General features: G+C 34.9%; 1 protein-coding gene across 36 annotated transcripts in view; it reads right to left on the reverse strand.

Moving 5' to 3' along the window:
- Nucleotides 1-22,066, reverse strand: part of Nrxn1 (neurexin 1) — a 1,064,135-nt gene that overhangs the window by 119,644 nt on the left and 922,425 nt on the right. For 22 of the 36 annotated variants that reach the window (XM_052746549.1, XM_052746545.1, XM_052746543.1 and 19 more), the window contains 2 exons: nucleotides 15,284-15,373; nucleotides 13,593-13,912 (listed from right to left, as the gene is read on the reverse strand). In XM_052746549.1, coding sequence (XP_052602509.1) covers nucleotides 13,593-13,912; nucleotides 15,284-15,373 — 410 coding nt within the window. The remainder of the gene's footprint in view (nucleotides 1-13,592; nucleotides 13,913-15,283; nucleotides 15,374-22,066) is intronic. The other 14 variants (XM_052746560.1, XM_052746558.1, XM_052746564.1 and 11 more) reach the window with 1 other exon arrangement.

A 22,066-nucleotide genomic window follows, 5' to 3' on the forward strand; every position in this document is an offset into this window, starting at 1 on the left:
AGTTGTTTGCATGGGCCAACTACTCTCCATGTTTCAAAATGTCACAACCTAAATATCTCAACACAGCCATCAAAGGGAAAGGCTAACTATGGCTCATACCATCAAAGGTACAGCACTCTAGAAAATGAAAACCATATGATCAAAAGACAGTTTGATATTTATTCTTACATCATATCAACAATTCTATTTCTAAACAATGCTAGTCAGAGGGACAATTAGCATCCCTCTTTCCCTGCCTCAGTGAAGAAGCAAAGACTCAAAATGATGATTGAACCCTTGGGAAATGTGTTTTAGCCTTGCTGGTATTCTCTAACCGATAGGCAGATTAAAAGTTCTTTGTGTCCTTCTTCTCATTTTAGAAAAAACATCTGTTGGAGCTTCCTTCGGGTCTCATGTGGAGAATGTCCATAATATATAACTGAAATGGGGATTTTGACACCTCTCTATCACTGCCTCATATGTTTTCTTTAACTAGTGTGGATATAATATCAACACCTAAGAGCTATATTTTAAAATTGCTTTTATAGTTGAAGTAAATCAATCTATTACCCCCTCATTTATATATATATATGTATATACACATATATCACTATATATGCATATATGTATAATAATCTTTATGGTATATGAATATTCATAAGATTGAGAAAATTTAGAATGAAGCAATTTATAATATTTTTTTCCCAGTGACAGGGTGTGAACTCTATGTTTTCATTAATTACTTCTTACAAAAGCCACTTTCTCATTGTCTATTTGGCACTGAGCAGTGCTTCAGGCAATCAACAAAGCTTAGTAAGGCAAAGGTCCTGACTTCAAATACCTGTCGAAAATGAAGCAAAAGGTTACAAGTTCTGATAAAAATAATTTCCTACATACTTCCACGAATGTTGGTTCATAGAGCTTTCTTGTGTGTTATGAATAGAGAAAGTGGTTTCAGCTTAGGCTTCTGCAAGGCTTAAAAGTGGCTCATGCTGTGAACCTGAAGGAGGATTTAGAATGACACAGACAGCTGTACCACGAAGAAAAGGGGGAAAAGAAGAGTCACTGGCACCCAAAGCGGGCACTTGGGATTTGTGCTGTTATGTTGCTGGATACGTACTTTATTATGGGTAGTATACCAAAGACAAATTTCAGACAGGGCACTCTATGCGTGGTTTTTTGTCTTAGTTTCTTGTCAGAAATATGTTCCCATATAACGTAGGTGCATGGCAAATGCATATAACCTAGCTACCTAAACACGCCATGACCAGCTGCAGTGACAAAACTAATTACTTAAAGACACTACCGTGAACATTTTTTGGTCTGGATAGCTGAAAATCCTCAGTTCACAATGAGGAAATGGGTCACATCTGCCCTAGACTACCTTGTCTTCTGTCCTGTTCCAGGTGCCATGCTGACTCACTCTAAAGTTATCAACAAACAGGTAGTTTATGTCATGCTTGGAAAAGTCATACATGAGAATGTCACCACAGGATTTGTGAGAATGGATTTCACTTGTTAGTTTTTGAGACAGGGTCTCATGTAGCTCAGGCCAGTCCATCTCACTAGGTAGCTGAGACTGACCGTGGATTTCTGATACCCCTGTCTGTAACTCCTCAGTGCTGAGATTGTAGGTGTGTACCATTTCTATTCTTGCTCTTCTAGGCAGGGCTGGGGATGGAACTCAGGGTTCTGTGTGTGTTATGTAAGCCCTCTGCCAGAATTTTGATGAATCTTTTTCATCTCTCAGGTATTATCAGAAACCCTCAGAAATTCTCTTTAAGTAGAATATGGATATTTTCTCTTTGCAAACAAATTTATACTCCCATTTGAATTGTGGACACAAAAACAGCATAATTTTCTAGGTATTTACACAACTCCTTTGAGACCCACTCAGGAGACAGAGGATAAAGGTAAGTTAGAGGGACAGAAAATGTCTCATTTTTTTTTAGTGTTCCAGGGTCAAATTTCCCATACAGAATGTTGGATGTTGAAGATCTTGAAACAGCATGTTTAGCAGGTACAGACTCCTCATAAGGTTCACCAGGCTATATCATGAGGCATCTAGAGTGGGATATTGTAGTTTTCAAATCTTAGGGTAGTGCTGGCAAAATTCAGAAAAAAAAACAAATCTCTTTTTTTAGTACTTGAGTCATCATTGATGTGTGGTATCTAAAGTAGCACTTATCACAGTACAGAAAGGATGAAGGTGAAAAGATGAGGAAGACAAGGAAAAGGGACATGGCATACTATAGAGAAAGCCATGAAGGAAAGAAAACCTGAATGCCTACTATGTGCCAATGCCATGCTAAGAGCTTTGATTTTGGCAAGTTTATTTGATACTCTCCTATAGTTCCATAGAACCTGTCATGATGAATTTGAATCCTCATTACTCTTGGCTTACACTATTATACGTAAGTATAACAATGATGAGCCCATACCAAAAAGTAATGTGTTATGTATAGAGACGGCAATTCAGGTCAGTGCACAGGTCTCTTCCGGAATATATATGTCCCACTACATCAGAAAACTTTAAAGATGGGTGGAAAGGGGGCTGTGGCTACCACCACTATTGCTTGTACAGAATGGATGATGACATCTCTTATGGAAGATTTTTTTTTCTACAAATATAACATAGATTTTAAACACACCAAGGATAGAAGGTGGGTGATTACAGTCAAGATACTGTCTAGCACATTGCCAACACTCTGATGAGTGCAATAATAGAAGTGCATTTCCCAATATGCTTGTTGTTACAAAGGGATTAAAATACCTTCCTCTGTTAAATTTGTCTCTGAGCTTCAATTGTATCAGTGATGCTGTTAATAGACACCAAATCTGTGATGCTCTAAAGCTTTGCCATTGTTGGTGCAGAGAATTTGCTAATTTGTGTATGGACTCACTAATAGTCAAGAGATAGGGGAAATGGTTCTTTTTATTAGATTCTATTCCTATGTCATCCTCAAGAATAGCATTTTCATACCTGGTAAAGGTATTGTATGACTGAATTGTTCAAAAGTTATTCAGTAATTATTAATGTTAAGTAAAAATAGCATACATTTATAGGCTCATTTTAGGATGAAGAAACATACACACACAGACATTGGTATTTTTCTTTCCCCTTTCTTCTTTCTTTCAGAGAGAGATAGAGCTAGGGAGAGAGAGAGAGAGAGAGAGAGAGAGAGAGAGAGAGAGAGAGAGAGAGAGAGACAGAAAGAGGGACAGAGACAGAGAGAGATTGAGAGACAGAGACAGAGACAGAAAGACAGAGAAACACTATGCAACCCATGCCAGTCTCAAACTTGCAACCCATCTTTGCTTTCCTAATGCTTGGATAGCACGGATGTGTCACCATGACTAGTTTCTGTTTGGTTTCTTAAATTATCCTTCTAACTACAGACTGTAGAACTGAATTGTATTGCAAAATAAATTAAAATAAATTTAAAAAAAAAAAAAAAAACCTATTGCTTAATGCCACGGCTACCTACCAGCTTAGGACTTTATATAAAAGGAGAAGAGATGAAGTAGAGTGAAGCTTGTTTGGTTAATACCTAATAAAAAACAGGTGAATGACCTAACCCTTCTCTTGAGGTTACAGCCTTATGATGTTTACATATAAATACTTGGAAAATTTTTAAATAATAAGCCTCTGGAAGATAAAACATGTCAGAAATGATCACAAATTTATATAGTAATCCTGACATTAATTAATTGAATAAGGTTTAATTGCCTTGCATATCATAAATGATAACAGCATTATTAGCACATATTCAGACACAGTTATCATTTCATGATGATTATGTGTAGGAATAAAGAAATAACTATGTTTATTGTAGGAATATTAATGTATTCAAAGACAAGAGGTTTATGAAATATTAGTACAAACTATTTATAGTGGTGGTCAGATGAAAATATTAATATATAAGTATATTCTTTCCCTTTAGATATTATTTAACCAAAGGATATGTTATCCTATAACAGAATAAATGTCTTAGAGAAGATACCAACTTCCCAATCCTCTTTTACTGAAATTATTGCCATGTGTCAATTCTATTTTATTGCTCCAGTGCAACATGCAAAGGAAATTATACCAAGAGCTATAAACTCAATCTCATTCACTCACAGCTGAATGACTTTAAGTGTTTTGTACCTGAACATATCATGAATTTTTAGCTCCCTAATCAGCATATGCTATTGAGACAGATACTGTAGTAATATCTTCAAGATCTGGTACTACACTGGGCATCACTTTGCCTGTTAATAACTAGGAACCAGTTACCAGGCACTTACAGAATGCTTGGTCCTTAGTAACTTGAGGCTGGCAGGTAGAAAGGAAGGGTTCAGAAGGGTATGGCATCAGTGGTCAGTGATTCACCATACAAGTGTCCCCACATTGCTGTATATCTCATGTTGGAGACTTCCCCCCAACTGTCAATGATAACACTCTGTGTGGTAGTCTGAATAAGAATGACTCCCCATAGGTGCGTATAGTTGAATGCTTGGTCTGCAGTTGGTGGAAAGGATTAGGAGGTGTGACCTTGTTGATGAAGGGGTGGTCTTGTTGGAGGATGTGTGGACCTTGAGATTTCAAAAGCCCACACCAGGCCAAGGCACACTCTCTGTCTCTCTCTCTCTGTCTACTGGTTGTGGATAAGATGTAATCTCTCATTTATTGCTCTATGACCATTCCTGCCTGCCTGTCTGCTATTCTTCCCACCATGATGGTCATGGACTCACCCTCTGAAACTGGAAGTAAGCCCCCAATTAAAATGCTTCATTTTATAAGTTCCTTTGGTCATAGTGTCTCTTCACAGCAGTAGAATAGTAACTAAGGCAGTTGGCATCATTATCAACTCTTTACTATGCCCACCTCTCCTCCTCCCATTCCTGTAGGAAGAATGCCATTTTAATCCAAAGAGAATTTAGCTTTGCACATTCCACACATTCAAGGCTTTGATTCAGAAACAAAATTCAGTTAATTTCAAAAATAAGGAAACTAGCTGTCAAGGTTATAAAGATGATTTAATTTCTTGTTTTTACTGAGGAAGACTTTTCAAACATAACTGTCATGTAGTAGCAATAATATGTGCTAAGCACTTAACTAAAATATTTTAATTAATTTATATTTTAGGATGAGTAATATGAAAATTTCATTTATTGGCAGTAAAATTGCTTATATAACCACAGTTTGATATGGTTCTTATCCTATGTTGAGTCATGTAATCTTGATAATAAGCTTATGTCATTAATCTGTCAATTATATATGCAAGAAGTTAGAATGTTGTGAGGTTAAGGAGCATGGTGTGTTTGGTATAAGGGAAGTTGGTATTTGGCATGGCACACTGGAATCCTTGACCCCTATGTTATCCTGCTCCTTAAAAAAACCATGCAAAATTGCCTTGAATCATGGGGTTCATCATCTTATCCTTTTTGGTGCCCAGCATAAGCCATACTTTTTTCTATTTAAAATTTTTAAGTGCTGAGATTTTCCTACACGCACACAATGTATTTTGATCTTATCTGTCCCCTCTTCCCCATTCTAACTTTTCTTAGAGCCTACTCAGCACATCTCCCTCCAAAAATCCATGGCTGTAGTTTTCAAATCCATTGTTATTAGTGTTATGCATAAGTGCATGGATATAAGGCCATCCACTGGAATAGGAACAACCCATCGGAGCCCTAATGACTCTCACTCTCCCAAATGCCATCAACTTCCAATAGATTTAAAGTTACAGGTGGAGCTTTGTGAGCCCTTCCTCCAACTACAGCATGGATCATATTTATGAGCAAGGCCTGAAGACCTACATGGGAAGTAATACAGCATGTCAAGGCTCGAAGAGGTTTTCTTGGCGTGATCTTGGACAAACTGCTCACATTTCTAAGGATTCTATTTCCAAGTCTGTGACCCAAGCATGGAGTATTTGCCTATTGTTCTGCAGAGACTGCTGATCTGCACAAAATATGTTTGTAGAAACTATAGAACTGCGCAAACATGAAATTAGCATGATGTTGAAAATGGCCACAAAATATCAAAATTCACCCTTCTGAAACTGAGTCACAGAACTGAAGAATTGTAAACTTTCAGAGATGGGTTCTTAGGCATAACTTGGCTAGTGTTCCATGTTTTGAAGGAAACTTTAGTAAAGCTCAGAGCCCAAGGGGAAATTCAGGACTTCAAGGACACTAGGTCTCTTATTTTGCCTTCATAACACAGTAAATAGAGAAGGGCCATAGAAATCATTTAGGGCCATATAAATATTTGTAGATGATTTCACTGTTTTTTAATATGTTAATGTTAGACAAAAAGGAAATACAATTAATGATATAGGATACAGGTTGAAAATCTGATACTGTTCAAAGTGATTGATATGGGGTATTTCATATTTGTTATATGAAAAATGATTTTAAATACAAATGTGGAATGACAGATGCTAGTTGATTCATTAATTTAGTCATTCAAATCAATGCATCAAGTACTATGATCACTTAGCAAGTAAAAGAGACCATGATTTGTAGAGTCGTGAAATGGAATGTTAATTCACAAAACTTATCCATAGGGCATGCAGAGAATGAGACTTCAATGAGCCTAGGGGAGGGTGTGGGGATGAGCTTCAAAGGGAAGAGATTGGCAGGTGGTATGACTTCTGCAGGTCATTGTCATAGTGCAGTAGGATCTTGACAGAAGGCAGAAATGAACCATTCAGGATGCAAACAAGAAGCAGGCTATGGATAATGTTGTCAGGAATCTGCCCTTTATATGCTTGGATGACTTAGTGTGGGAAATGATGTACTTATGTTTGCATTTTCAAAACAATAATTTGATATGTGGGTGAAATCTACAATAATTATGGCTAAAAATTAATGGAGGCAAGGCTGGCTGTTTATTTATTAGAATAAGGACTAAATGTCAATGTTATTCACTTTAAATACTATCAAAATTTTATCAGGTATTATAATTTATGAATTGTATTTGTTTATCTCAGATAAATGTTTTAAAAAGCAATGAAATATGTTCAGTGGTGGAATGTTTCCCTGGTACATGGTGTATTATCCCTAGCACCTTCCTCCCAAATAAATAAATAGATGATAGATGATAGACAGATAGATAGACAGACAGGCAGGCAGACAGATAGATAATAGCTAGATATCTAGATAGATGATAGATAAATAAATAGATGATAGATGACAGACGGATAGATGACAGATAGATGATAGATGGATAGATAAGATAAATAGGCAGATAGATAGGCAGATAGATAGATAGATAGATAGATAGATAGATAGATAGATAGATATAGAAGATAACTAGATAGGCAGCAGATAGATAGATGATAGATGATAAATAGATATAGAAGATAAATGATAAGCAGAAAGATAGAGAGAGATGATAGATGACAGTTAGATATAGATAATAAATAGATAGGTAGATAGATATAGATAGATAGATATAGATAGAGATAGATAGATAGATAGATAGATAGATAGATAGATAGATAAAACTAAGTTTTAAGATGAAATCATGTGTAAGGGCAAAGGAAAAATTCTCCTTAAAATACTTAGAAGACAGCCATATGAGGAGTGAATGGGGGTGGGATGGGGGAGGTGGGGGGGAGCAGGAGGAGGGAAGGGAGGGGGAACAGTGCTTGGTATATAAAATAAAAATTTAAATAAATATATTTTTAAAAATGCCATCAAAAGAAGGAGGAGGTAGCCAGCACTGAGCTATGTAGCTTCCATCTACCTCTATTTCCCACAGGTGGGATAGAATAATATAATACCACACCTCTTTAACTTCTGTCTCATCTTCAGATGCACACATACCCTAGGATTGGGTTACACTTCTGACTTAATTAAGATACTTAGAAGTCAGAGGACACAGGCTACGAGTAGACAGAGTGTATCTTGGTGTCTCTTTTGTTACTTTCCCTGGCGTCTAGGTCCTCAACTGAGCAATTTGCCACCACTGGAACAATCCAGAGAAGGTGCAAAGCTCTGGATCTCAGGGTATGTCTTAACAATAACATGCAAGTGTTCTTTGATAACTGACGCCTTCATCAACAATCACTTAAACTCATTTATTCAAAAGAATTTCCATTTCTTTTTTGGCTTCTACAACCACAGGCATTCACTCAGGACTCTCCAATAATTTTCCTCTATGACATCTGGCATCCCATGGGTAGTATTCATTTGCTTGTTTGTTTGCTGTTCATCTTCCTCAACTACAATGCAAATTTGATGCAAGAAAGTCGAATTTTGTGCAATGCTGGATTTCCAATGACTAGACTAGCATCTGTAACTGCTGTGCAAATGTGTTATGTTGACTTAGTAAGCTTATGAATGACTTCATATATTGCCTAGGTCCAGCCTTATCAGAAGATATCTCAAGACCAGGCTTGCATATCCCAGTAGAATAGTTTTTTATCCATTCAAACATCCAGACCCCAAAGGTTATGTATGCACTATACAAAGTGGTCTTAAAATAAAACTTTTTAAAATGTGCACCTTTGATACTTTGGCTAGCCTGCAAGGAGAGAGAAAAACACCTTCCAAATAGCAACTGCTTACCCACAATTAAAAAAATGAAATGCAATGAATTAGACTTTTCTCAACAGGCACCATTAGTTTCAGAGAACAAGGCTTTGTATATCCTTTAAAATCTCCACCTAAGTGTGTTTTTTCAAACATGCACTAAAGCCTGCTGTAAAATTGTACATTAATTTAAGGGAATTCAGCAGAACGAGTGGGTTAGAAAGCTAAAATTAATTATTCATGCCACCAGTAGTCTAAAAATGCAAAATGGTTATCAGGAACATGCATAATTATAAATAAGACTGTTATTTTTTAATAATGAAGCCACAGCAAAGGTTAATTAATATTTTTAATAAAAATAAAATTTTGTTCTTGGGAGTTACAAAATGTATTTTGTTAACTCTAGATATTTTTCATGGAAATATGTGCTTATAGTTTTCAAACAAATAGTATTCATTTTTCATGAATAGCTAAAAGCTTTACAGAAGCAATAGCAGTATGCAAGACATTAAACATTTCTCCCCACTTGAACACTAATTGGCTTTCTTTTCATAAAAACTTGAATGAGTGGTAAGTGTCAGTGACAGATGTGAAGTGCGCACTTCTCTGACAACTATCCCTAAGACTTCAGCTCTTAGCAGTCCTTTGCCTTGAGTAGATGTACTAGCTTCACCTGGAAAAAACTCATCCTGGAGCCTAAGAACAGCTCCAAGACAGTCTATCTATATGGAGTGAATCTGTCTCCATCCGTAATATTTTCTGAATTGTTTGAAATACACCCCTCCAGCAAAAAAGAATCCAAACCAAAATCTCTCAAAGCATTGTTTTCTTTACTTTCTCAAGATTTTATTTTTGAAATAAAATGAAAAGGTCATGGATTCTAAAAATCAAGTCAAGATATGACAACCAGCTCGAGCTATGCACATAAAGAATGAGGTTCAATATTTACTATTAGGAAGTATGATTCTCTTGCCAAGGTAAGTTTTATATATATAAGAGAAAAGCACAGTACAATACAGTTTATATACAGAAATAAAAGTTTCTGAGAACTAAAAAGAGCTACTCTTACTAATTACATGAAGTAACAGGTAAACATGGGAGTTCTTAGTGGCAACTGGGATGTGTGGCTGTCCTTTCAAAAAGAAAGGGGTAAATCTATGCTTTGTTAAATAATGATGAGAGGAACTAATTAAGCACATCAAGACTAGAGTCAATTAAAATTAAAAACTGAGAAGAGTTCCAAAGACTCCTAGTGACTCATTTATTACAGAGTGGCAAAAACGCCAACATGAGGGAAGGTTAATCAGTCTTTCAAATCACAGGACAGTGTGGCTGTGCTTGTGTTCAAAATAAAACACAGTCTCTGATTTGATATGCTATTTCTATTTTACCACATTTTCTATAAGAAAAAAATCACTAAGGTTCCAAATTATCTGTTCTTCATATAGTTTGTAAAATAATTTTGCAGGGAAGAACAGAAAATACCAATGAATATTTCAAGAACATTTCAGTAATACCAAGTAATATTCCAGAGAAAAAAATCATAATATTGATCTTCAAGGAAATCGCACGTTAGCAATAAATAAATAAGTTAATCAAAAAAATCAGAAAAAGGTTAAGATGCTTGGATGTTGTCCTTTTGGTCATTTTCACAAAGATCCATGCAGAAGTTATTCAGAACAGGACACAGCAATAGCATGTAAAATTTTTGCATGGCAGTCTCCAGGACCAAATGTCTCTCTATGTTCTAAGAATGAATTGTGCTAATTTTTTTTCTTTTGTGAGAATAGGCTTTCAGAAAGTTGGTGAGAGATATTTTGACTTAAGTATTCCAGTAAAACAAAATACATAAATATTATACAACCCCTGTAGAAGGTATCAACGTTGTCCTGTTCAATACTTTTTTTAAAAAAGCCATTTCATCTTGGGTAGTCATCTGTACTATTTTATTAGTCTACATCATATAAGGTTAAGAAACCAATATGAGACCTTACCATCACTCAGAAGAAAAAACTCTTTCTTTTTATCTCTTAAAGCATATTTACTTATAGGTAAGAATAGATGGGGTTTTGCGGACGATATTCTGAGCACTCCTCTATTCACTGACTCTGTGAAACCTGAAATGCATTTCTCACCCAGTCCTTGCCCTGCAGGATACCTGAACAAATGTCATATCATCTATTTGAAATGAATCCAATTTAATTCTGGTGGACCAAAAATCTGTTTCCACAGTTCTAGAACATGCCACTACCTCTCGCTACACTGTCATTGTCACATAAGTGGCTCAGTGTTATCACTGAAGAAAATACGCTTTGATTGAAAAAAACAGTGCAGTGTGGCTTTAGAAAAATGGAATGACCCCTTCAGTACACAATTTAGTGGGGGACTGGATCAAAGCAAACAGATGTGGTCACTATGGACAAAGTTTAAGGACAGATGTTTCACCTAACCTTTCAAAAGTAGGCAAAGTTTTCAGAGTTGGAATTTGTATTACAAATCACTCATTATTAAAATTTTAAGATGCTTGTATAATTTTCATCAAACACTATATATATATATATATATATGATATCTACATATCATCTATTTATCTATCATCTCTCTATATATCATCTATCTATCAGTAATGTCTTTGTATTTATAGGGAAATTAAAAATTCAATTCTGAGATGAAAAATTGAAAATAATTATCCTATCATTAAAATCATTTGTTTTCTTTCAGAGTGGTTTTCTTTCCTTCATAGTTTATGCTTAATTGTTACCTTAAATCATACACATGTGGCTATAAAAGTATTTCAAAAATATTTCTAAATATGAGACATTGTTGCTCCCACTGAATATCAGTAACAGCTGGTCTGTAATATATTTATACAAATTATTTAATTGTTGTTATTGCTCTGTGAAAATTTTAAAGATTTAAAATATCTACTTTTAAATGAAGACAGTAGTTTTTTATTTAACTCAATATCTCCTTAAATGAACCAGGTAATCACTAATTAGATTCTTTACTTCTAGAAACCACTCCTGCCCTTGAACTTGGAATAGCATGAAAGACTTAAGCCTTTTCTCTTTGGATTAATTAATTTTATAAAATGCTGCTGACTATATATTTGTCTTTTAAATCAAAGAGTTATCTGCACATTTAAATTTTGTTATAAACAGCAGATGTTATTTGATAAATTACATTAAAATAAAGGTTGTCATTGTTCATTCTTTTGAAACACCTGCAAGTTTATGTAGGAATTTTGGCTACTTAATTAATTAACAATGATACAGGCTTAGTAATAAAAATACTGAACTACCTTAAATTGTATTTGCAGAAACATTTCCAACCCCAAATAATACACTTGAATACTTTCTCAGGAACTCTTTTATGTAAAGGAAATATTTTACTAATTCTTTTACATTTAATTTTTCCTATTTCAGGTTCACCTTGGCAAGTTGGTCACCATCAACTGAACAAGAACTTTTAAATGAAGTGCAAGTAAAGACTACCCAGCAGCATGACCAGGCATGAGTCTGTCTAAAGTCGTAAGTCTTTATCCAAGGAGCCAAGTGCTATATCATCAAAAATATCATCAATCTAAACACAGTACAGATAACTAACAACATAATGCTCTTCAAAGTAAATATTCCTACCAAAATTAATGTCATGAGGTAGCGACATTTGCTTATGTCCACATGCCCAGAGCGCATTCTGTCCATGTAGATAGTTATCAATAAATACATAATGGAGTGTGTCATATGAGACAGCCCACTTTACTTACTAGCCAGATGCAAATAAGGAAGAAAATCCAAATGAGATAAAATGACTTCATATTATTGTAAAATATACAGTATAGCACTGTACCACTTTATGAATTTATATTTCAGTTGGTCTATTTTCTTCTTCACCTGATTAAGTACTTAGGTTTTTTTCTTTCTTATTCATTTCATATCATTCCATATTATTCAAAGTAAAAAATCAGCACACATTTTTTCTTTTCCTTTGAAGCCCATATTAACAAAATGATAGAATACTAACACGCACAGAGCTCACTATCTAGTGTTTTCTTTCTAAATTTGATAATCTCTTTCAAACGCCTGATCCCAAAGCAGTTTTTAAAATGATCATTGTCATTAGTTTCTCCTTTGAAATACAATTTCCTAGGTAAGTAAGGATCATATATTTGAAAAATCATTATATGGTAACTATGGAAGGCATTTATTATTAAAACCAAAATGAAGCCACCAATCTTGAACCACAAAAAAACCCACGAAATTCTGAAAGAATTAACAACTGGATATATGCAAAACCTACAAATATCAATAAGGATCTCATATCATTTAATAGCATTTCCACAGCATCAATGGCATTTAATAAGTCTTTATTGCTGCTCTCTCTGCTGGAATGTCAATGATGAAATCAACACATTATCTAGGCGATCAGTAAGAATTTTGCCATTGAATTTATAAACTTACCAACTCTACCAATGTCACATTTAATAATTCTATTTTCAAAAGTTGCAGATGCAGAATTTAGTAATAAACTAATTAACATGAATTCTGTTTAATTACATCATTAATTCATTACATATAATACAAAATATCTTCATTCAAGACAGTTTTTGGTAGTATACTTCACTTCTTCGCCCTCAAACAACCCAATGAGACAACCTCATAAACAGAAAAGAGGCTCATCATTCATCATGAAATCTACACACCTCACCTCTTTTCATTTTGATGAAAGGCTAAGCTTAAATAAACAAAGCTTTTCAAATATGCCATTAATTTACTTGTTTGTTAACCTTAAAATTAAAGTTTCTGCATAAATTGCAGATCCTCCCCCATCAGTATGTGCTAAACCAAGGCTGTCAAATTGAGCTAGTAACTACCAAATCAATACAGAGCCTCTGTGTGTGTGTGTATACAGACTTCTCCTCAACAACATCCACACAACTCATATTCATGGAAGATGGATCACATACACAAGAGAGGCGTGCACACAAGATCAGAAACAAAATCCTGTTTGGAAAAGACACACGCGCAGAAAAGGCCACTTTTGTGAGTATAGATCCAGAATGAAAGAATGGCATGCATGCTCACCTGGCTGACAGGCTCTTTCGTGGGGGGCTTTCCTCTTCTTGCTGTGCTGGTAGCCAGGGTTGTGGTGGTCTCCATGATTGAGGTGGACATCTCTGACTGCATGGCAGTGGCTGTCGACTCAGTTGTCATAGAGGAAGGCACTTCACCAACCAGCCTCACATTGCCCACTATGGCGATGTTGGCATCATTCTCTGCTGCCATATTCAGAACTTTCAAGCCATTGTAGTAAAGCCCAGAGAGCTGGCCCTGGAAGGGCTGGCCCTGTTCTTTCCCGCCAATTATTATGGTTGCTTGGCTATTGAAGATTGTGAGCTGACGCCCTGTAAAAATAATATTACATACATGCAAAAATGTTGATTGTGAACTCTACATTCTACAAAGGATGATAAAACAGATCTTTTATGGGGTGGATAATGAGAGCAATAAACTATAAGAGAGGCATTTGACTCATAATTCATTGCTTAGAAATGAGGTGTCCATGAAATGCATAATTACTGGCAAATACTTATAAATTTTCAACATATTATAAATGTAGTGCTTTTGCTAAAAGACCAATCAAACATATATATGACAAATCAGTTTTTAATGGATCCCCTTTTCCTTTGCCTCAAGAGCTTATTGTTGGTCTCTCAAATTTAAATTGCTAAATTTAAAAAGTATGATATATCTAACATTTCAAATATTTGTTATCCTAAAATCACCTCTGAAGTAAACTAATCTGTAGGAGCTAAAGTCTAATTTTAAATTTTATTGTAAAAAATTTCATAATTCACATAATGCCCATATAACTCTATATGCTATTCTTTAGAAAAGTTTATTTTTTGGAAGGCAGTAATCCATTGTTATTTCAATTATTCTATTTTCCGGCAATCACACTGAAAGGAAACAAATGTTTATATTGAGCTTGTCAGAGTCAAAAAAAAGTTCCAAAAATATTTTTCTGATTGGCTTTCAGCAAGTCTATCAAAACAGAACAAAATAAAATGAAAAAAAAAAATAAAAGTAGCTTCAGATGTAAAAAGCGGCTTCAGGAATGATACACAAACCAATGGAGAAATCATGGCACATTTCCATCAAACAGTCCTAGCAACAGTACCATTATCATCAAATGGAGACTCCAGGGTGAGCAGAGTTCCCTCCGCTCATAAAGCATGCACACAACTTGAAGTTCAGTTTTAATTAGGTTTGTTCCCAAATGGTCTCAGAAGCTTCCAAACGTTAAAGGGACTTCATTTTGACTGGCAATTCATATTGCCCACTATTTAAGATTCCTAGAGTTTAAACAAAGAGTTTTTTTTTTTTCAGGACCATGATAAAGATATCCGAACTACATATGTTTTAGTTAATAATTTAGAGGCTGGAACATGGATATAATCTATAAACGATTTATCATTTTTGGTTAATGCTTGCTCTGAGTACCTTCATAGATTGAGTTAGTGGATTATATTTAACAGTCCCTTTAACCTTAAGTTAACTGGGTAAGATTATTAAACCGTTGGTACTTCTAAAAATGTATAGAAATTATTATACAAGGTATGCAAATATTACTATCTACATTTTACTGTTTTAAATTTGTTTTTAATTTAGTTTTACGGAAAATTTATTTTTTATGTTTATTAGTGTTACAATGAAGTACTACTTGGTTATGTTCAAATTATTGTTTTATTTGAAGTTTTAATCAATGTTTTTACCTTTGTCGAGTAGCCATTCATCAACTACTCGACCAAGTCGATATGGAATTCGCTGTCTAGCAATCGCCAGGCGCTCGTTATCATTGTTTCCTTTAAAGTTTAAAGAGACATTTCATTGGTTAAAATCTGTAAGGTCAAAGGTTAAAAGTTAATACTTAAAGCTTGAGCTATACAGTTGCCACATGATTTTTTGAAATTTGGAATTTTAAAAAGTTCTACCTAGAACATCTCATGTCTCAGACTTGTCATTCATTCATTTATTTTATTTTAGCAAACAAAATTATTCCTATGTTAATTGAAAATTAGAAATCTGCATTTGAGCTAGGTTATTAAACTTATGTTATAGACAGACCCGAACAACCAATTTAAACAGCATATAATCGCTTTACAAAAAAAATGACCCTTGACCTCAGGGTTTTGTCTTTTTGATGTTTCTTATTAACTAGTTAAACATGTTCAGCTACAACAGGTTTAAGTTTTCAAAAGACATTCAACCTCTTATTCCAGATTGGTAATTTATGAACACGAAACTTAACACCGTCTTCGGCACACCGAAGCATCTCAAATAGGCCTAGCATACTTTATTCCCTATTAAGACCACATATTCCCTTATCATTTCATTTAAGAAAACCACAATGTCCAAACAGTTCTTGTGCATTCCACCAAAACTGGTTTATCAATCACTTGTGCATCATAAGAGATTACATCTCATATTATCCAAACGTGAGTTAGGAAAGGCTTTGACAAGAGTGACTTTGAGTTGAGTGTCCTTCGGTTTCATTTAAAGTCTAACATGCTGAAGCAGATAGCATTTGAAGAAATTATATTTCAGTCTTTGTATACTCAAATACCCGCTTACTATTAAGTTATTCTCTTTTGAAAAGGTGTAAGAGCTTAAGGGACAAATGAAGCTGTAAACACTGGCTCTTAGCTACAGATCTGAACTAAATGAAAGCCTTGCGTCTCTGAATAGAAAACATTGTCTGCTAGAAACACTGTTCACATTGACCTTGAATCAAGCTTGCAAATAGACGAGTCTTTTCTTGATCTATAAAGCACTTAAAAGGAGTCTGCGCTGCTGTCAGTGCTCAGTAGAGTATATTGGAAGAAAAGTCTTTCTATTTCATTAAAATCAGGTAGAATAGGATTTGGAGGCGAGACATTTTAGCAATAGCTTGAGTAAGGATTAAGAGTTGAAAGAAACCTTAAATTATAGTGTTCCCTATATAGAATGACTGAGGTGTTTTGCTAGAGAAGAAAACAGGTACACCCTCCCCTCAGATTTATAATTATTTATAAGGGGCTTTCACTTTCTATGCTAATGTTGTGATGTATTATACTTACCATAGTAAACCTAGCCTAACATAGCTCATACACCTTTGGAAAAAGAGGGAAAAACTATCATTTAGATCATCTCAGTGAGCCTATTATTCAAATGTCAATGTGACTGAAAATATTTCACACGTTAATATTCAATTTAAAATCCAAACACGGTTAAGCCAAATATATATTTAATGAAAACATTGAGCTGTATTTCTCTAGACCATGTAATCATTTAAATGTTGTAAACTTGTATTTCATAATGTAGAAATAAATTTTTGATAAACTGATTATCTTTTTAAAAATGATATACATAGCAAAAAATTCCAACTCTATTTTTAAAATGTATTCATAGTTGGTGTTCTTTTAGTGTGTGTGTATATGTATACTATAGAAATATGCAAAAGCTTAATATTTCCTGTCCTAGGGCAATGTGACTATTGAGGAACTATGTGATTTTGTATAATGATTATGTTTTTACATGCCTAAATTGAAAGGTAACTACAAAATATTTTTCAAAACACATATCCTTTTCTCTGTGGACTTCCTTATTAGCCTATATTCATGGCAGTTCTCAGTGGCATAACTTGCCTCACAACTTTATGATTTACATGGTTCCTTAAGTTGATTTTTATACTAGAGTTTTCCCATTGTCTGTGGTGACCCACATCTCCTCAGGCATCATCCAAAACCAGTTCTGTACATCCCTCTTAATTACTCTGACCATCTTTAACATCTTCCTGTATCTCTCTGCAATAAATTCAACTAATTCTCCACACACCAACTAATACTTAAGCATACCACAAAACCTTTACCATTGTCTTTGGACAAACCTTCCCTTTTTAGTGATGTATCTGTGCACTCTCAGGTCCCATACTACCCCCACTGCTTGATTTAAGCTCCATCTCACGGTCATCATTCCTTGCCCTACTCTTTTGAGATATACAAGACTTCCTTCAATTCTCCTTTGAGACACTCTCCCTTGCCTACCTCATCCCCATCTTTTCTAGCCAAATATCACTCATTAATAGAATCATCTTGGCAAAAACATTGCTTTTCAGAAGGCATTCCATGATATCTTCAAGTTAGAATATCTGACTGCATACTTCACAGCTCCTGAAACACACACTTTGGAAATTGGCATTAGCCAATTAATAGCTTTCCTTGTAACTCTGAAGTGGCACAAAGACAAATTTATGTAGTGTTTACTGTTTCTTCAGTGTTTTCACAATACCCATCACACAAAATCCCATCATATATCTGTACAATGAAATAAAGCAAGGAATCCTGGTTCCAGTTCTCATAGTCCTGTGGAATCATGTCGACACTGCCAAGCCCAAGGACATTTAGAAGAAAGTAAAGTGGATCATTGTGTCCAGAAAATAAATCATACATAGTAAGCTTCCCTTTGTACTTTCCAAAGGAGGGAAATCCACATTTCTCTTAAATCTTTATCTATTTTATGAATTTTTTACTGATCCATACAATCAAACAATTTGTTATTTAAAATGTTCCCAATGTCATATAACAAGAAAGCATACATTTAGTTGTGCAGGAAGATTACAGGAAAGGTCCTAAATAAAATAAGTAAAAATAAATGATATATTCTTTCATAATGAGTTGAAAAGGACACATGAAATATATGAATACATGCAATTTGTCCTTACAGCTTTGACTGAATCTATGTGTAGTAATATAATTGATAGGGCCTGAATGAACTCAATATCTGTTTGAGAAGATCTTTGAGATTCAACTAAAATAAGAACATAAATACGGCTTATGAGTGAATACCTCAGGTCAATTAAATGACTGAAACAGTAAAAACAATTTACAAAAGAGAGAAGGTAGTAAAGACGGAAGTGAAAATGTAAGATAATTTGTAAGAATGGCAGCTGAATGGAGGAGGTCATAAACTCTGACATCCTGAACATCAGATGCCAGTAAGTTCATGCAGCATCTTCTTTAATGAAAAGGTAATTTGAAATCAAATGACATGGCATTCTTTGTAAACATAATAGGTAGAAAATCAGATGGTATTTGCTACATCTAAATATGTATTTACTTTACTTTTTTGTACTAATACTAGGCAAAAATTCAGAAGCTTTTCTGGACACTCATAATATGGTGAACCCAATGCTAAGTAGAGAGACAGCACCGTGTCTTACAATCAGGGAGCTCTGGGCTCAAGTGATCCTACTGCTTCAGCTTCCTAGCACCTGAACTATGAGAAGAGTACAGCATAGCACTTCACTGATCACGTTTTTATCAGTGGTGCAATCCTGCTTCTAATACTGTGTGTAAAAGAGTTCAAAATGTTCAGGATTATGAGGGGGGGGCTAGCTATTTTCATCCTAACTTTATGATTGTCATGAGAAGCTGTGTAGGGAAAGAAGTTGTTGAAGTATATTATTTTAAGAAAGGTACTTACTTTAAAACTAGGGAATAATAAGTGTTCTATTAATGGTTCAACTTTGACAAATTAAGAACAAGTACAAAATATATACTAGGTATTATATTAAACATATATATGTGTGTCTTTTATGTAGTGAAACATATTATTCAAATAATATGCTACAAAGATGTTATAAAACTAGAAAACAAGAAATAAGATGGGTTACTGGTTTCAAAATTTATGGTGATATTCACTTTTAAAACATTAAGAATTTTGTATTTTTTAATTTTATTTAATCTCATCCATTGTTCAACATCTCTCCAACTTGCATGCAATACAAGGAACATTAGCTGGCTCATTTCAAAAGACCATGAACAATTTCCAATGTCCGTTTATGTATTTATTTTTAGAGAAAAGACTTGGTCCATAATACAAATGATGAAGGAACACTGTAGAAAGCTTCTAAGGATAGCAAAAGAAAGTGGATGCAGGATAACAGCTGGTATTAGGAACATGGAACACACATAAAATGCAATGAAATTGAAGATGGAGCTCTTGGAAGAAACAATTTAATCTCCAGGTTTTCTCACCAGAGGGAAGATGCTGTAAACATGACTCAATTGTGAATAATTTATCTTTTGGGGGTTATTAATAGGGTCCAAATTTTTACAACTTAACAAAATTACAAAATATAACTATGGCAATAGGCTAAACACATGTCTCAGGTTGATGTAAACAGATCTTTCTTGTTAAATGGTTAAAGGACAGTAGTTAAGCTGGGTATGGCAGGCCTATATGTAATTCTTGTGCTAGAGAATATGAGGGATGTGGATTGCTGCAGATTAGAGGTAGCCTGGGCACAGAATGAGGTTCAAGACAGCCTAGATGGCTGAATGAGACCATGTCTCAAATACAAAACTAAAAGGATGCAAACTCATTCTTATATTTCTTTTTCCTCTAGATAGTCATGTGTAGACTCAATCTATTGGTATCCTCACTGAAACTATCACTCATAACCTATACTCTATGGCGAAGTAATTCTCAAGCAATGAAGCTGCACTTTGAAAACTTTGGATTTCTTCTTTTATTTCCTGTTTGTTTTGGTTTTTTTTTTTTTTTTTGCAATTACAAATGTATTAAATATTTTTGACAGGAAGAGAGTATCTGTAACACCTATCTCTGTCAATGTCACTATGAGAACAAATGGGCAGTTCAGAGTGCACCTGTTAGCATTGCTTCTCTCCTTCCACAGAGTTGGGTCAAACACAGACCAGCAGGCTTTACATCAATCCCCTTCACTGGTCAAGCTATCTTTGTTCTTGCTGGATTCAGGAGTGAATGAAGAACAGAAACATCTTCTCACTGAAAAGTAGCATGGAGCTCCTGTTTTGACTAAACCTATACACTATCATTTTCACATGGATAGCTGGACGGTTTGCTTATATCCCCTCTAAAATGTGTGTATGTTGCAATCTACTGGCTCCAAATCCACAGCAATCTATCTCTCTCACACTTCCACAGGGTAGGATTACCTGAGTGCATTACTATGCCCAGCCAGGCCATTATCTTTTAATTATTGATCAAGAAGCTTTATTGCCCGATGTGTTAGTGTTTGGAGATGAGTGAATCATGAAAACAGAACCCCTTTGAGTCAGATTATTGCCCTTATGATTGACAACCCCTTAAGCTCCATATCCTTTCGCTGTGTAAAGACTCAGTAAGATGATGGTCATCTGTGGCCTCCAAAGTACACTCCACCAGACCCCAAATCTGCCAGTGCTTGTCTTGGATTGCTGAGCCTCCTCAACTGTAAAAAAGAATGTTTCTGTTTACAAGACACCCTGCTAGTGGATGCTGTCACAGCAGTTCAGATTGATTTGGATACTAAAAATATTTGGCTTAGTGTTGATGATGAGACTCAGAGAATAAAGGGAAGGAAAAATTTAAATCTTTTTAGACCTATTGGGTAGCAGAAATAATCTGTATGAATGTAACCAATACACGTTTTCCTACATCCTTCTTAAATCTCCATTCTTTTGTAATTTTCCCTTGAGAATCACATAATTTGTATTACCCTTAAGGAAAAAAATAGAGAAAAGCAATACTGTAAAGCAAACAATGTCAAAGAAAAATATGACAACAGAGAAAAGGAGAGGAGATGAATATTTTTGTTTCTATTGCGTGCTTCTTATTTCATGAAGTTTTAGCACTGTGCAAAAATCCTAAAGAGTTCTGAAAACTATATATATTTAAAGAGATATCTGGGAGATGGCTTAGATCTCTTCATTTTAAGGGGTAAGGCAATATTTGGATATGCCTGGGTCCGAAGGCAAATCAAAGTTTAACATAGTTTCCAAATTGCTGTAAGTTTAAAAGCAACATTGTTATATAAGTTCTCACTAAATGCTACACGTGTGTTTGTTACTCTCCCTGCTAAAGTGAAGTAATGCATAATTTCACTTGTAATATTCCTAGTAAATGGATTGTGAACATCAATGACAGCAATGAAGGAAAAAAAATTGGAAAAAAATAACTATTCAATTGAAAATACTGTCATATACTTCACTTTTATCTGACATCTTTGAAAGTGTGTTACACATCAAATACATGTATCAATTGACCTCTTAACTACTTCTCTCCAGTCCACTGGCTGGTAACTGTTTAACCTCTAAACATTTGGTTCTTTTCCAATTCTGTTACCTAAGCCAGTCTGCTCTGAAAATACACACACACACACACACACACACACACACACACACACACACACACGCACGCACACGCGCACACACACACACACACACGCACGCACACGCGCACACACACACACACACACACACACACACACACACAAGTCTGGCAAATTTGTTTCTTTTTTAAAAATTAGCTCAGGTTTCTCAGGGAAGTATTTCCTGTGCTCCTCATCCCTTTACCAAATGACTGTAAATCCAATATGTGATCTTGCAGCGCTTCATAGGACTATCTAGAAACATAATGAATAAATTTGTACAATGGCTTCTGGACTGTGTAGGTTCATTGGGGCAAGGGCCATGTCTACCTTGTCTACTGTTATA

Source organism: Peromyscus californicus, unplaced genomic scaffold (genome assembly GCF_007827085.1).
Source record: "Peromyscus californicus insignis strain IS unplaced genomic scaffold, ASM782708v3 Scaffold_1__1_contigs__length_55948999, whole genome shotgun sequence".
Lineage (NCBI taxonomy): Eukaryota > Metazoa > Chordata > Mammalia > Rodentia > Cricetidae > Peromyscus > Peromyscus californicus.